The following is a 13,267-nucleotide window of genomic DNA, read 5'->3' as shown; positions in this document are numbered from 1 at the left end:
ATGTATGTGCGTCACATGGCACTTTGAAAAATGCAAAAAAGTGCATTTTTCAGAGAAATCGCAAATTACCACCAACTTGAAGTTGGTGGTAATTTGCAATTCCTTAAGCCCAAATTGCACTTTTTCTGTGCCTCTTTGCGATTCCTTAAATGCAATCGCAAAATAAGGAATCGCAAATTTTGCGATTCCTTATTTTGCGAGGCACTAAGCTAAATTGTGAATGCAATTGCCGAAATTCTGAGAATTTTGGCATTTGCGATCGCAATTTTGAATGATACATATGGCCCTTTGTCTCCGAAGATATTACCCACTGAAGACATAGCCACTGCATTGGCACTGAAGACAGAATAATAAGTAGGCAAATGTGGTCTAGGCTTTGGGCCTGCCTTTGACCTGAAACGAGAGAAGTACTTCCGGTTTTGGGTCACGGATGATCTCTAACCTGAAAGTAAGCCACTTTCATTAGGTTTAGGCTCCAGCCTGACCTTAGACTCTGGGCTCAATTCTGGATTGAATTTGAATCGCATCAGTGACTCAGTAGTATAATCCTTTCTTCAGAATGCAACATATTCTAGGCTCCTACTGTGCCCCTACACTAAACTTTGATTCTGGAGACTTTCCCTTATTATAAATACACTACGTTCTCCAGCTGATTACCCATAATGTTTATTTTGGGTTTGAAGGCCTACAATAGAATATATGCTCAAACTAGCTGAAGAGAACTTGCCTGTGCAAACATCTACGAATTAATTTCAAGCCGAAAACTATTTGTTCTCAGCTTTTTTATATTTTTATTTGACCTATGTTTTTCGAGCATGAGAGTAGAGCCTCACACTGTTATAACTTGTATATGCTGCATACAGCTAGACTTCAAATAATCTATACATTATGTTTTGTTGCAGGCGTTCGCCTTCTTAGCGTTGGGGGCGCTGTTTTCCTTAGTCAGCATTCCTCTCGTCATCTATGATTGGGTGAACACAGGGGACAAAGAAGGCCAATGATGTCCGCCGGATACGGAACAGAACACATTCCCTTTGGCTGCTCACCAAAATCTCCATTACCCTTTTCAAATATCCGTCCTGCCCTCTACAAGTCTACAGCAATAAGAATGAAATAAATTGAATAGATATTGTTGTCTCTTCAGGGAAAAAGCAGGCCCAGTTTACTAACAGATGTTTCAATGCTTATGAATCAGCGAAGTGCCCCCACAGAATGTATCTCAAAGGATCTGTGGTATCTTCCAGAACGGTGTTGTCCCAGAGTCTCAGGATTCATGTTTCAAAATGGCGGTGTTGCATTATATGTGATGCCGCCAGTAAGACACTTCCTTACCTGCTCTGTAGAAAGTCTCTGCCCCATGGTATTCTCACAGACGAAGATCTGATGGTGCTGCATGTGTGCTCACACCCAGGTTATCGGAGATCATGGCGGAGGTAGACCTCTCAGTGTTAAGAAATGTTACTTCATTACCAGAACACCGTTTGTCTACAAGTGAGGAATTCTTGCACACTAGCTGCTGATAGGCAAGGAGGGATCCGAATAGGACTGACCAGAGTGCAGACATTCGTGCTGGTATAAATCATTGGCTATTTTTGTCTTTTGGAGGTTAAAGTTAAAACCACATATGGCATGGCCTGAGGGGAGATTTGTTATTTATTTTGAGCAGATTATTGTGCTCTAGTCTAACATGGAAATTCTCCATAAGCCAATGTCCAATGGCCGTAACAAGTGTGACTCCATAGTAAATAACTATATTTGATGCTCATTCTCTGTCAAGAGGGAGATATTTATAATTTTCATTCACATATTCCGAATGATCTCCCAAGGCAGCCAGTGAAGCCTAAGAGAAAATTGTGTCCGCATGGTACCACACCAGGACCTGCATTGCCAGAACTCACTATTTCAAGAAATAGTACCCAAACATCTTTTAATTATTAATATACATACTACCAGGCAAAAACCTTAGAATTAGGATACACGAACCCAATGAACGAGTTAATTTGTGTAGGAAAGGTTGCAAAGTACTGCAGAGCCATGCACGCCGCTTGTTACAGGACAGAGCACCCTTTTCCGGACATACCCTACAGCCATATGTGTCTTCCATGGTAACATATCAGTATCTTAACTAGCTCTTGGAGTCAGGTTGCTTCTAAATGTTCCCAATTAAGACAGTGAAGGAAACTGAGGCACAAGGGATGCGGTGGGGAGTGTGGTCAAGTGGGAAACCAGAATAGGATCCACATGATCCACAGTCAACGAACTACCCACTAGACTACTTGGTCTTGGTTCATGATACTTTAAACATGTTTAATATGAGATATGGCCGAAAGGGAAGCTTAGCTGTCAAATTACGCCATGCCACTTCTGAAACTTTTATCCAATCTTGCTTTTCAAACAGGAGGCCATTGTGTCCTGGAATTTTTAGGCCCATACTTAAATAATAGAAAACACAAAAGTCTCAGAATACAAAGTTATTTTACTGTAGGTCAGGGGCTGACTGAAGTTTTAGTCCATTTGGCAGCTATAAAGAAGGATTACTTTGAGACTACAAAAACATTATTTTTTTAAACAAACACATATTGTAATTTCTTCTGATTGCATTTATTTTTCTGATTTAATTAAAAAATACTAACAGTGCAAATATTTTACCTTAAAATCGCATCCTAGGAACACCATTTCATATGGTGTTAGAGTAGTGCAACTATTGTATGTTTCTTCAGAGATGTATTCTTTAAATCCCTATGAAACATTTAGTGGTGCCACAGGGAGCACAATGTGTTTCTTACATCACAAACCTTAGCACATCAGGTGACTAAGCTGATAGATTGTAACCCCTCATAAAGAGAGCTCCCAGGCCAGGCATAGAATAGTAGACTGCTGACTCCTCCCACCCCATAAATAATTCAAGCCTCACTGAAACCAGATGGGCCCAGTTTTTATTCAAGTATTTTGATCAATCTTCAAACAGCCATTAAGAATATGCCAGTTAGAATGATTCCAATAATGAATTCACTTCTAGATGAGCATGCGGTCAGTTTCTGAGACGATCAAATACGCAAATCCATCCAGAAGTGCAGGCGCTGTGGAGCCCCTGGACCAAACGGTATGCCGCAGGCATTGCATGAAACCAACCCCACTTTCTGTACAAATAGACTGACTGCGGACTTTAACTGCGTTGTGCAGCTAGAAACTATCCACGATTCATGGAGGGGCTTAATTATCAACCCAATCTTCAGAGTGGGGGGCCGTCAACAACCTGAAAAGGATTGCCTCATTACCCTCCTAGATACTGACGCAAAGCACTTAGCAGGCCTTCTAGTAGCAGAGCTAACTCTTTGCTCAGAAAGAAAAAACATCATCCCACCAAACTAAACCGGCTTCACACAAGGAGGAGGAACGACAACTAATATTCTGTCAGGTTCTATAATAATAGGCAAATTAATCAAACAAGAGAGTTATCTCTGTTTTGTGGACTTCAAGGCTGCATTGGACTGTGTGCAACATAACCTCCTTTGGCAGAAATTGTCAATTTGGGGCATACCCTTAGGTCTTTTAGAAGCAATACAGATGCTTCACAAAAGCACCTGGACAAGAGTAAGAATTGGGGGCGGCTTTTTTCAGCTAGGAAAATATTTACCACTTAGGGTCTAAATGCAGGTTGCGTGTTGGTACCATACTTATTCAATCTATTTCTGCCAGACCTATCCCATACCCATAATGAGGTAAATGTCCACGCCCCAAGGCTAAGGGACTTCATAATTCTAATCTTCAGTATGCGGATGATGTGATTCTACTCAGTGAAATGAAAGTTGACCAACAATGCCTCATTAACAAATTATCTAAAAACTCAGTAAGTAACCGCAGACAATAAACCAAAAGAATACTAAGAGCATGGTTGTGAGTAGCAGAATACAGAAAAAGTACCAACGGTATTTACCAGGCCATCAGCTGGAATTGGTGGAAACCTACAGATACTTTGATTCTTATTCCATGACAAAGAATACTTTCATCAACGTAGACAGGGGCTGCAACGGAAGGGTAGTGATCTAACCCTGTCATATCGAACCTAACAGATTATTGGATGGCCCAAGCTTTACACCTCTTTTAAAGGTAGTAGCAGTAAAACTAACCCCAAGCCTGTCTAATGGAAGTAAAGCTCCAAGAGGCAGAGGCGCAATGGCCCTGAATTCAACCATCACAAAGGCTTATCCTCTTTGGTCTTCCTCCTGACACCTCTCCGGCTCAGATCAGACTCGAGTTTGGTCTGGTAAATAAACTAGTTGCTAGAAAGAAGGAATATATCAACACAAGGAAGAGAATTCAGTACTCTGTAGGCAACCCATTGAACAAAGCCCTCTGGTACAAAATTCAAAAAAGCCAAAACGCTCCTCCTCGTCTTTACCTAGACTCTGCTATTGCTCACTCCTCTCAAAAGCATGATTGTTCTGTCACATTATGAGACTGAAATATTCACCTGGGGATGAATGGGTGCCTGGTTTTAAAAAGTCGAATACACACAGTCATGTTCTTAAGAATTTATATAACAAGAGAAAATTCAATTACATTGCTAATTTAGGCACAGCTTAAAAATGTCACAGAGTTATTAGTGTTTTAGGAACTATGTAGCAGGGGGAGAAAGGAATATCAGTAAATGGTTCAAAAGTTGGAAATACTGTACTGTCAAAGTAATTTATTAATGTTAGCGACCATAACATCGCCTAGAGCAATAGCAAAAACAGCCAAAATCAAAAGGTACAATAGACCTCATGTTTAAATGAAGGAATGCAGCCATCTTGTTCCTGGCTGGTCATCAAACAGATAGTCTGATGCATAACTTAGTAAGACAAGCAGAGAGTGAGGTAACAGAGGCGGACATAGAGTGATGCTCATCTCAGCAGATACAGCACAGGACGCCCAAGATTCCAAATATTACTGGCACTTAATGTACACATATTGAAAGTAGACAAGGAAAGGCAACACTCTGTGCCATCAGTCTAATGGCCACAATCTACTGAATGTGTTCTTTTATGTAAAACCAGGTGGTACTATTTCAAAAGCATCTTGCTAACTGTGACTGATTAGAGACCCACTTGTACCATATTATTACAAGTGTGCAATGTCCAGGACTGTCCAAAGTAAGGAAAGGAGGAGTTTGGGGCAAACTCTGTTAGTATGCTGTGCCTGTTTGTGATTGCTTACCAGAAAACCCAGTGATTTCAAATAGTTGATCAAAGATTAATGGTGTATGAAAATCGTTGAATATGCTGTGACTTGTGTAGATGGTATATATCAATGCATTTTAATTTATTCAAATGTATTTATTTGAAACCAACGAAGCACATATTTTCTGTTTGTATCATTGAACGTTAAAGAAAATCTATTTATAGTTCATTCTCAATGTGTTTTGCGGTAGGTGGGAATAATCAAGGCTGGTGCCGTTTCCACTGGCCCACGTGTGACAGTTGTACTTTTAATGTTTTGATTGTTTCGAATTGTGAACAGAAAGATCAAAGTGCACAGTATCTGTTGCTATTTTGTATTGTTTATATGGAAAGCTTTACTTTTCTTGGTGCAGTATTGTTACTCTTCGCCATGCACAAAAGCTGCAGACTTGTATTCGTACCATAGCAGGACTCGTGCTTGCAGCAGCACACGCCTGGGATACTAGGCCACCCCTAACACCCCTCTGTACTTGTCAACTCTGTTTTAGATATCTGCCCTCTCACCATCAATATCCTTCAAATAACTCACATATTATTTGACAGAAAGAACTTAATACTCCCTGGTTTCACAACATACGGCCACATGTATCAAGCGTTTTACCGTTAGCAAACGGGCCAATTTGCAGAATTGACCCATTCGCGAACGGTAAAAAGCCTTTTGAGATGCATCATCTTAAAAGGCATTTTCAAAATAGGGAATCACAATTTTTGGGATTACCTATTTTGCAAATGCATTTAGGGAATCGCTATATGCGATTCCTTAACTGCAATGCTGGAAGCAAAAAAATATTGCGACCTGGCTTTAAGGAATTGCAAATTACCACCAACTTCAAGTTGGTAGTAATTTGCGAATCCCTAGAAAAATGCACTTTGTAGCATTTAAATATTCCTTATTGATTTCTGTCCTGTGTATGGTTTTCCACAACTAAAACTGTTCTTACTTGCTACGATTTAATCCAACACCCAAACTTCGAGCTGTCAATAGAGCTTGGCTGTCTATGCTCATAAATATTTGTTAAAGTACCATTAACTGGTTAAACTGGTGTTTAATTGTGTCCAGTATCACATATCTTTACACTGCATCAAAAGACAAAAATTGGAACTGGCAACAAATAGCGGAGGACCTCAAATCCCTAATCATTCATCACTCAGCTATCAATTCCACATTGAAACCTCTACATTTACTCTAATTTTCCCCCTTATTTCCCCTTCATGAAAGCTTTTCTGTAAATTTCTGGCACTTTCTTACATTTTTATTTTTTTGTACCAGTGCTGCAAGGTCCTACCCAGAAGCATGCCTGCTCAACTCTTACTTCCTGTTCTTAAATCTACTTACAGTCATGTGAGCATCGGCTTCAAAACCAAACAATGTTTCAAGGAACTGTCTTCCCTTCATTTGTCTTGGGTCTTTGAGTACAATTTAGAACAGTAAATAGCAAACACCTTGAATATTTGGGCAAATACTTGTTTGTTCTTGCATGACCATGAAACAATATTGGGATTTTTGCCAAGGAACAAATATTGGGAGCAAACGTTTTTGGTTATTTGAAGTAGAGGTACTCTATAAATAGAAAGCAGCGATCAGTACAACAATATCTTGGCTGTTTATAATGGACATCTTTTTGGCCCTTGCTGCTATATCCTTCACTTTAAATTTTATATGTTTAGATTCTTAGATGGGACATCACTGTATTCATAATGCTGGTTTTGTCCAATTGTGGTAGGACTCCAGATAGCGCTTCCCCTAAATTATTTTATTTTCACAATTGTGGTCTAGAGAACCATGCATATTGCTTGACGCAAGGTTCTCATAGCTGTAAAACAAAGGGAGTGGGGTGTTTTGGGACCCTGCCCATGTATTTCTGTGTACTCAGTCCAATGCTGCAAACAACTTGCAGAAAACATTACCCATTTTGTAACAATGCAAAATCACTTGTGCTTGAAGGGGTGGTTTTTATCCATACAATGCTACAGTAAATTACACAAACTATCAAAAAAAGTACAGTAAACTAGAAGATAATGAGGCATGTATGGAAAGGATCATAATTGTACTCAGTATAATATATGTAGTGTCACTTAGCTTTTTATATTCTGATATGAAATCTATGCAGCTGTCATGCATTGTGTGAAATATGTTTTGTGTAAATATATTGTAAATATATAGCTGGCTGTATATTTTTGCAGTTGTTTTCCCTGATAAAAATGATTAAGTGGTAGTAATGCATATGTATGTACACGTTCATAACATATATATTTGTATCTCTGTGTTGGAAAGCCTCTACAAATATAAACAATGTAGTTGTAAAATATGTGAGGCCACTCTAAAATATTGGGTTACTCCCCTCCACATCTGAAACTGTAATAATTTAGGTCACATTGTAATGCTTTGAAATTATTCAAGAACTGTGTAGTTTTAACATAGATATTATCAGCTTTCTATAATAATTTATGTAGAAGATATTTTTACATATGTGGCAACATTTGGAAGTATCTCCACAGTGGATACATGAAACTGTAGACATGTGCATAGAAATGGACCAAGAATATTCATGTAATATTCTGTCTTTATAAACACAAGTACAATATAATTGCACAGTATTTCTGTACATTTCAGGTTGTCAAACGGGTCTGAAAAAGCTTATGTGTTTACCTATTCAAATGTTCTTACCTGGCTGAAGAAAATCAAGGTTGTATAATATACCGACAAAATGAGCACAAATTTACAGGGGTAGATATGATAAAGTGCTTTAATGAGCAGTAACTGTACATTACAATGTTTACATGCGTTGTCTGTTTTGTTTTTCACTGTTACCTTCAACCAAACCTAATGTCTGAAATTGATGTTTACCCAAAAACTTGAAGTTGTTCACTTAAACCTGTTTTGTAAAGTCTGACTGCATTTTAGAGCTCATCTGTTTTAATCCAAATTCTGGTTTTACTGATGTACACTCGTTCAACCACTTGTGTTTTTCATTAGTATCATTGTGAATAATAAGTTTGCTTCTGTCAAATTCCAGATTACTTTCCGCTCTTCTTAATAAAATAACTGAAATATAAATTTTTGTTTAGTAAAATAGGAAGTCAGTTATCCTTTATGCTACATTATGCCATGCATTTTTTATAACTATACAATTCAGTAATCCTCTCACAAATGAAATAGTGTAATTTACATTTACATATTGTATTCCTTTTTAACCTCTTCACTGCAGCGCGTATTCCGCCGCAGTGCTGGACATTCCATTTGCGGCGTGGTCATGACGGCTCCCGGCCGTCATGAACACACGCCTACCGTGACTCATGACGGCCAGGAGCCGTCATGAGCATGGAAGAGGTTAACCTTTATTTTTATTACCAAGCAAAGCCATTTTAGTAATATTTCATCCAATCAGAAAGAGAAATGAGAACTACTACTACACATTTATAACCTATAAAAGTCAAATGTATATTAAAATTGTCAAACAGAAGTGCCTGATTGCAAATGCCTGTTACATTGCGATCCATGTGCAAACACCTCTTTAAGCAGGGATTGCTATTATAAGTGGGATGATATTTATTGCAGCTGGTCCTCAATGTAACAGGGGAAAAAGAAGGCTGGCTACTTCTGTGGATTTTGGTGCATCAGCACCAAAATCTGCATGTTATTCCCCCAAAATTCGGAAAAGGCGGTAATTATAGCACTCTATAAATACCAAACACCTCAGGATTGGATTTTATAAAGTGAGATAATTATAACTTCTAACATGGACCACACATAATCAGGCCAAAAGAATTGAGAAGGATAGTTGTTTTCTTTATACTGGCAACAAGTTATTATTAATCTACATTACCAGAAGTCCATACTTTCAACCCTCATTGTATAGTCTTTACTCACAGGTTTGTCTTTAAATCTTGTTCCACGATGATGGACTTCTCATTGCAATGGTTCAGGTCTTTTAAGCATAACACACACTTTGGAATCCTTCATGACAATCTTGTAACACAAATGGCCAAAATGCAATGTGGTGTGACTGAATGTTCAACACTGTTGGTGGAATCTTTGATTGTCTATTTATGCACTCTAAGGTTAAGGTATAACAGTTCTTAAAAGACAGCTTCAATATTTGTGTTAGTCATCTGTAGCTGGAACTTTAAGGCGATAATACTAACCAGCTTATCTTTTTATGACATACACCTTGAACAGTATGCTGCACTAAAGGAACAATAACATGCTTCTCATGAACATAAATATTTAATACAGGCACTTGTGGGATTGTGCTAATATTTAACTTACAGTGTAAAAACATTAAAAACCTATGTAATAATAGTTTGAAATGCAAGAAGTCAAAAGGTGTTAATGTAAAAGTATTGTCTTATAGGTTTCTTTTGAGAAGGTTAAAGCACTTGAGCCACTTAATAACATACATTGATGAGAGAACCATCATCTAATATGTGATGTCTATAAAACTAGACTACCACAAGGCTTGGTGTAAAAACCATGCACGACAGAGGGTTAGTTACAAGGCCTAGACTTGGGGGCCCCATACCTCAGGGCCTTTTTTTTAAAGAGGAGGTGGGCTGGGTTGGCCCTCTTCCCTAGCCTATTACGGACCTGGGGACCCCATCCCCAGGGCCACTACTTAAAATAAAGGGGAGGGGGTGGCATGGCTCCCCTCTTCGAGCCTTATTAGGCACTGGAGACCCCATCCCCAAGGTCCCTATTTTTTAATGTATGTTAATTATTTTAAAGAGGATGAGAGACATATGGCCCTCTTACCTACCTTGGCCTTTATTGTATTAAAGGGGAGGAGGTTATGTGGCCCCCTCCCTGAGCCTTACTAGGCCCTGGGGACCCCATCCCCCAGGGCCATTACTTAAAATAAAGGAGAGAGGAGCTTCATGGCCCTCCTCCCTGAGCCGTTATCGGACTGGGGACCCTGTGCCCCCTGCCAGCATTACTTTCATGGTGGGTGCCCTGGCAGCATTTTCAAAGCTCCACCGGCTGGGAGCAGACTTTCTGCTTGCTCCTGCATGGCAGGAGGTTTGAAAATCATCCTGCCAAGCAAGAGCAAACACAGGTTTCCCTGCCCGCTCCGGTGCCGGCAGGGAAATCACTGTGTAGGCTCCCCGGGATCTATCAAGCTAGCCGCACATGTGGATGGGGGTCCTGGGGCCATTGATGGCACAGGGAGGGGGCAGCATACCTTTTAATTAGTTAGACATTTTTAGCCTCAGGTGAGTCTCTTTGGAACCCCACCACCACACCACACCTAGGTATCAGGGTATTCTTTCCCTCCCCCCTTATGTCAATTTTTTAACCTTTATTGAAGACTTGGGATTAAGGGCCTGATTATGAGTCTGGCAGTGTGGGAGCGGGGTGAAAACGCCAAACCACCGCCGACCGCCCACCAGATTACAAATTGTTTTCCAGGCATGTGGCACTGCGGTGGCTGGCCCACGGTGCTGTCTTTCATAGGCTCATAGGAGAGCCGCAGAAAAGCAATGCTGGGGACAGCCACAGCGCATTCCATCATGGCATGGACTGCAAAGCCCATGCTGTGCTGGAACAGGGGGTGTATGCAGACAGGGGGCACACCATGTACCCCCTGCATGCATCCCCAGCCCGTGAGGCAACGGGGGGTGTAGGGCCCCCTTTGTTTCCTCACTGCCACACTTTTTATGGTGGGCTGACCACCATGAAAAGTGTGGCAGCAAAGAAACTAGTAATGTGCTTGGCAGAGCTGCAGGGGCACCACCAGCATATTTCAAGTTTCTGACCGTCGGGCCTCCGTCAGAGATTGTGGAACCCTGGCAGTTGCAGCGGTCCCATGGTGGTTCGACGGCCGTAATTGTATTACGGCGGTTGGACCACTAGTGTCATGGTTGCCGAACTGCCACAGTGGGTTTGGTGGTCCACTGGACCGCCAAACTCATAATCATCCGGCCCTAAGTCCCAAACCTTAAGATGGCTGCCACCACTTCCTGGTTGAGCAGGTGGGAGCCAATCAGAACTCACTTTGAGGTCTGTTGGCTCCGCGGATCCTCCGTGGTGTGGACTATACCATTTTTGTTCACCTTAATTTCTCCAAGACTACTGAACGCATTTGCACCAAAACACAAAAAGCATAAGATCTACCTTTCTGTCAGATTTTGTGTGAATCCTTTCAGTGGTTTAGGCTGTAGAGGTGTCTAAAGTTTCTATGGAAAAATGAATAGGGAAAACGCTTTTTGGGACACCTTATTTTTTCGGCCCTTGCTTGACAGATCACCCTGAAATCTTCCAAGCACAAACTAGTCATAAAGTTGCATTTTTTGTGAAAGTTTCATGGAGATACGTCAAACAGGGCCAATGTTATTAGCAATACAAAAATGCATTTCCTATGGAAATACAATCCTAGCTGTAACTAACCAGTGGCAAATGCCACTGGGTAACATGTTTATACCCACTATACCGCCATTAGGTAATTATAGTTAGCACCAAGGTTTCCATAGGAAAATTATTTTTTGTTTTGCCAATAACTTTGGCGCAGTCTGCTGAATTTTCCCAACATTTTCAAAAACCTCCCTCTTTTTGGGTCAGCTGTTGTGTTGAAAGTTTCGGGGATATCAGTCAAGCAGGGGTCTGAGAAAAAAGGGGAGTCTCAAAATGCCTTTTCCCAATATTATGTCTATGGGGATTTTTCATTTTTTAAACACAACTGCATCCCGAACCACTGAATATAATTACACCAAATTTGGCAGAAAGCTAGATGTTGGTCCAGTAGTTTCAGGGATATTTAAGTTTAAAAAATATAAATATCTGGGGGCTCGAGTCCTTGCAGTCCTTGCAGTGGATCCTAGTGAAATTGATTGGCTGCTAACACTTCAACAGGAAGTGCTTGCAGCCATCTTGGGACTCTGCTTGAAGCCGAGTCCCACAAAAAGTATATAAGAATAAAGAAATAGGGTAAGAATAGCCTCCCCCAGATGTGGTGGGGGTTCCATAGGGAGCTCACCAGGGATTAAATTCATTCTTTTTGATTGAATCCCCGGGGCAAACATAAGACAATTAATGCAGGGGGGCCATGTGGGGGTGCCCACATGGCCCCCCTGCAGCCCCAAGAACAGCCACCTACCCAGGGCTTTATGTATAAAGAAAGTGGTGGTGCCGCATAGACCCCCCCACAGCCCCAGGGCCACCACATCCTCTGGGCTTTAAATGTAAATAATTCAGGGGGCTTGCAGACCTCCACAGCCCCAAGGACCACCACATCGCCAGAGCAATTAACAATGAAATGCGGAGGGTCAGCACAATCCCCTGCAGCCCTGGGGACCGTCATCTCCCCGGGGCACTTACCATAGAAATGCAGGGGGCCCAAGTGCCACCCCAAAGCCCTGGGTCCCGCCACTTCCTCAGAGCTCAAATAATATAATGGAGGGGGTACGTAGCAGACCCCTGAGGACCACCACCTCCTGGGGTAAAATGAAACATAGGAGGGGGGCCATGCGGACCCCCTCCTGGAGCCAAAGGGCTTCCATCCCCCAGGGCCAGCTCCTGCTATGTACCAGGGTGCCCACCCCTGGTACACAGTTGTTTGCTATGGACGAACAGGAGCTTTACCGCTCCTGCCAAGCCATAGCTAACTGTGCTCACTTTCAGCAAGCGAGAGCATTGAAAATGCTCTCACTTGCTGAAAGCTAGCACAATTGCTTAGACAGAGAGGGAGCTGCATGTTAGCAGCTGCCTCTGTGTCAAAATAGTGCTGGCTCCTGCAGGAGGTGGGGAGCCGTCAGGCACTGCAGGGGCCTTGAGGCTCCACCCGCAGTCCCCAACACTTAAATGTGGGTACCTAGATGGGACCAGGGCGCCAATACTAGAGGCTGGGCCCCGGGTGATGAAGTCCCCAGGGCCGAAATTGGCCCCTTTTTTTAAATTTTATTTTTAAAAAGTAAATGGCCGGGCACTGGGTGATGGTGTCCCTGGGGCCGAAATCAACCCGGGAGGGGGGAAACTTGCCCTCCTCCCTTCAATTAAAAAAAAAGGAAAAGGAAGGCCAGCCCCGGGGGGTAGGGGACCATGAGGGCCAAAA

At 41.7% G+C, this 13,267-nt stretch overlaps 1 protein-coding gene across 1 annotated transcript in view; it reads left to right on the top strand.

Annotated features, from left to right (window-relative positions):
• The window catches only part of SLC38A1 (solute carrier family 38 member 1), a 437,324-nt gene extending 433,586 nt beyond the window's left edge, over positions 1–3,738 (top strand). The window contains exons 16-17 of the mRNA XM_078675755.1: positions 903–1,411; positions 1,606–3,738. Of these exons, the coding sequence (XP_078531881.1) occupies positions 903–1,001 (99 nt within the window). The 3' untranslated portion in view covers positions 1,002–1,411; positions 1,606–3,738. The remainder of the gene's footprint in view (positions 1–902; positions 1,412–1,605) is intronic.
• The last annotated feature ends 9,529 nt before the right edge of the window (positions 3,739–13,267 follow it).

Source organism: Lissotriton helveticus, chromosome 1_1 (assembly GCF_964261635.1).
Source record: "Lissotriton helveticus chromosome 1_1, aLisHel1.1, whole genome shotgun sequence".
Taxonomy (NCBI): Eukaryota; Metazoa; Chordata; class Amphibia; order Caudata; family Salamandridae; genus Lissotriton; species Lissotriton helveticus.
The sequence above is the reverse complement of the archived record's forward strand: the minus strand, read 5'-3'. Positions and strand labels throughout refer to the sequence as shown.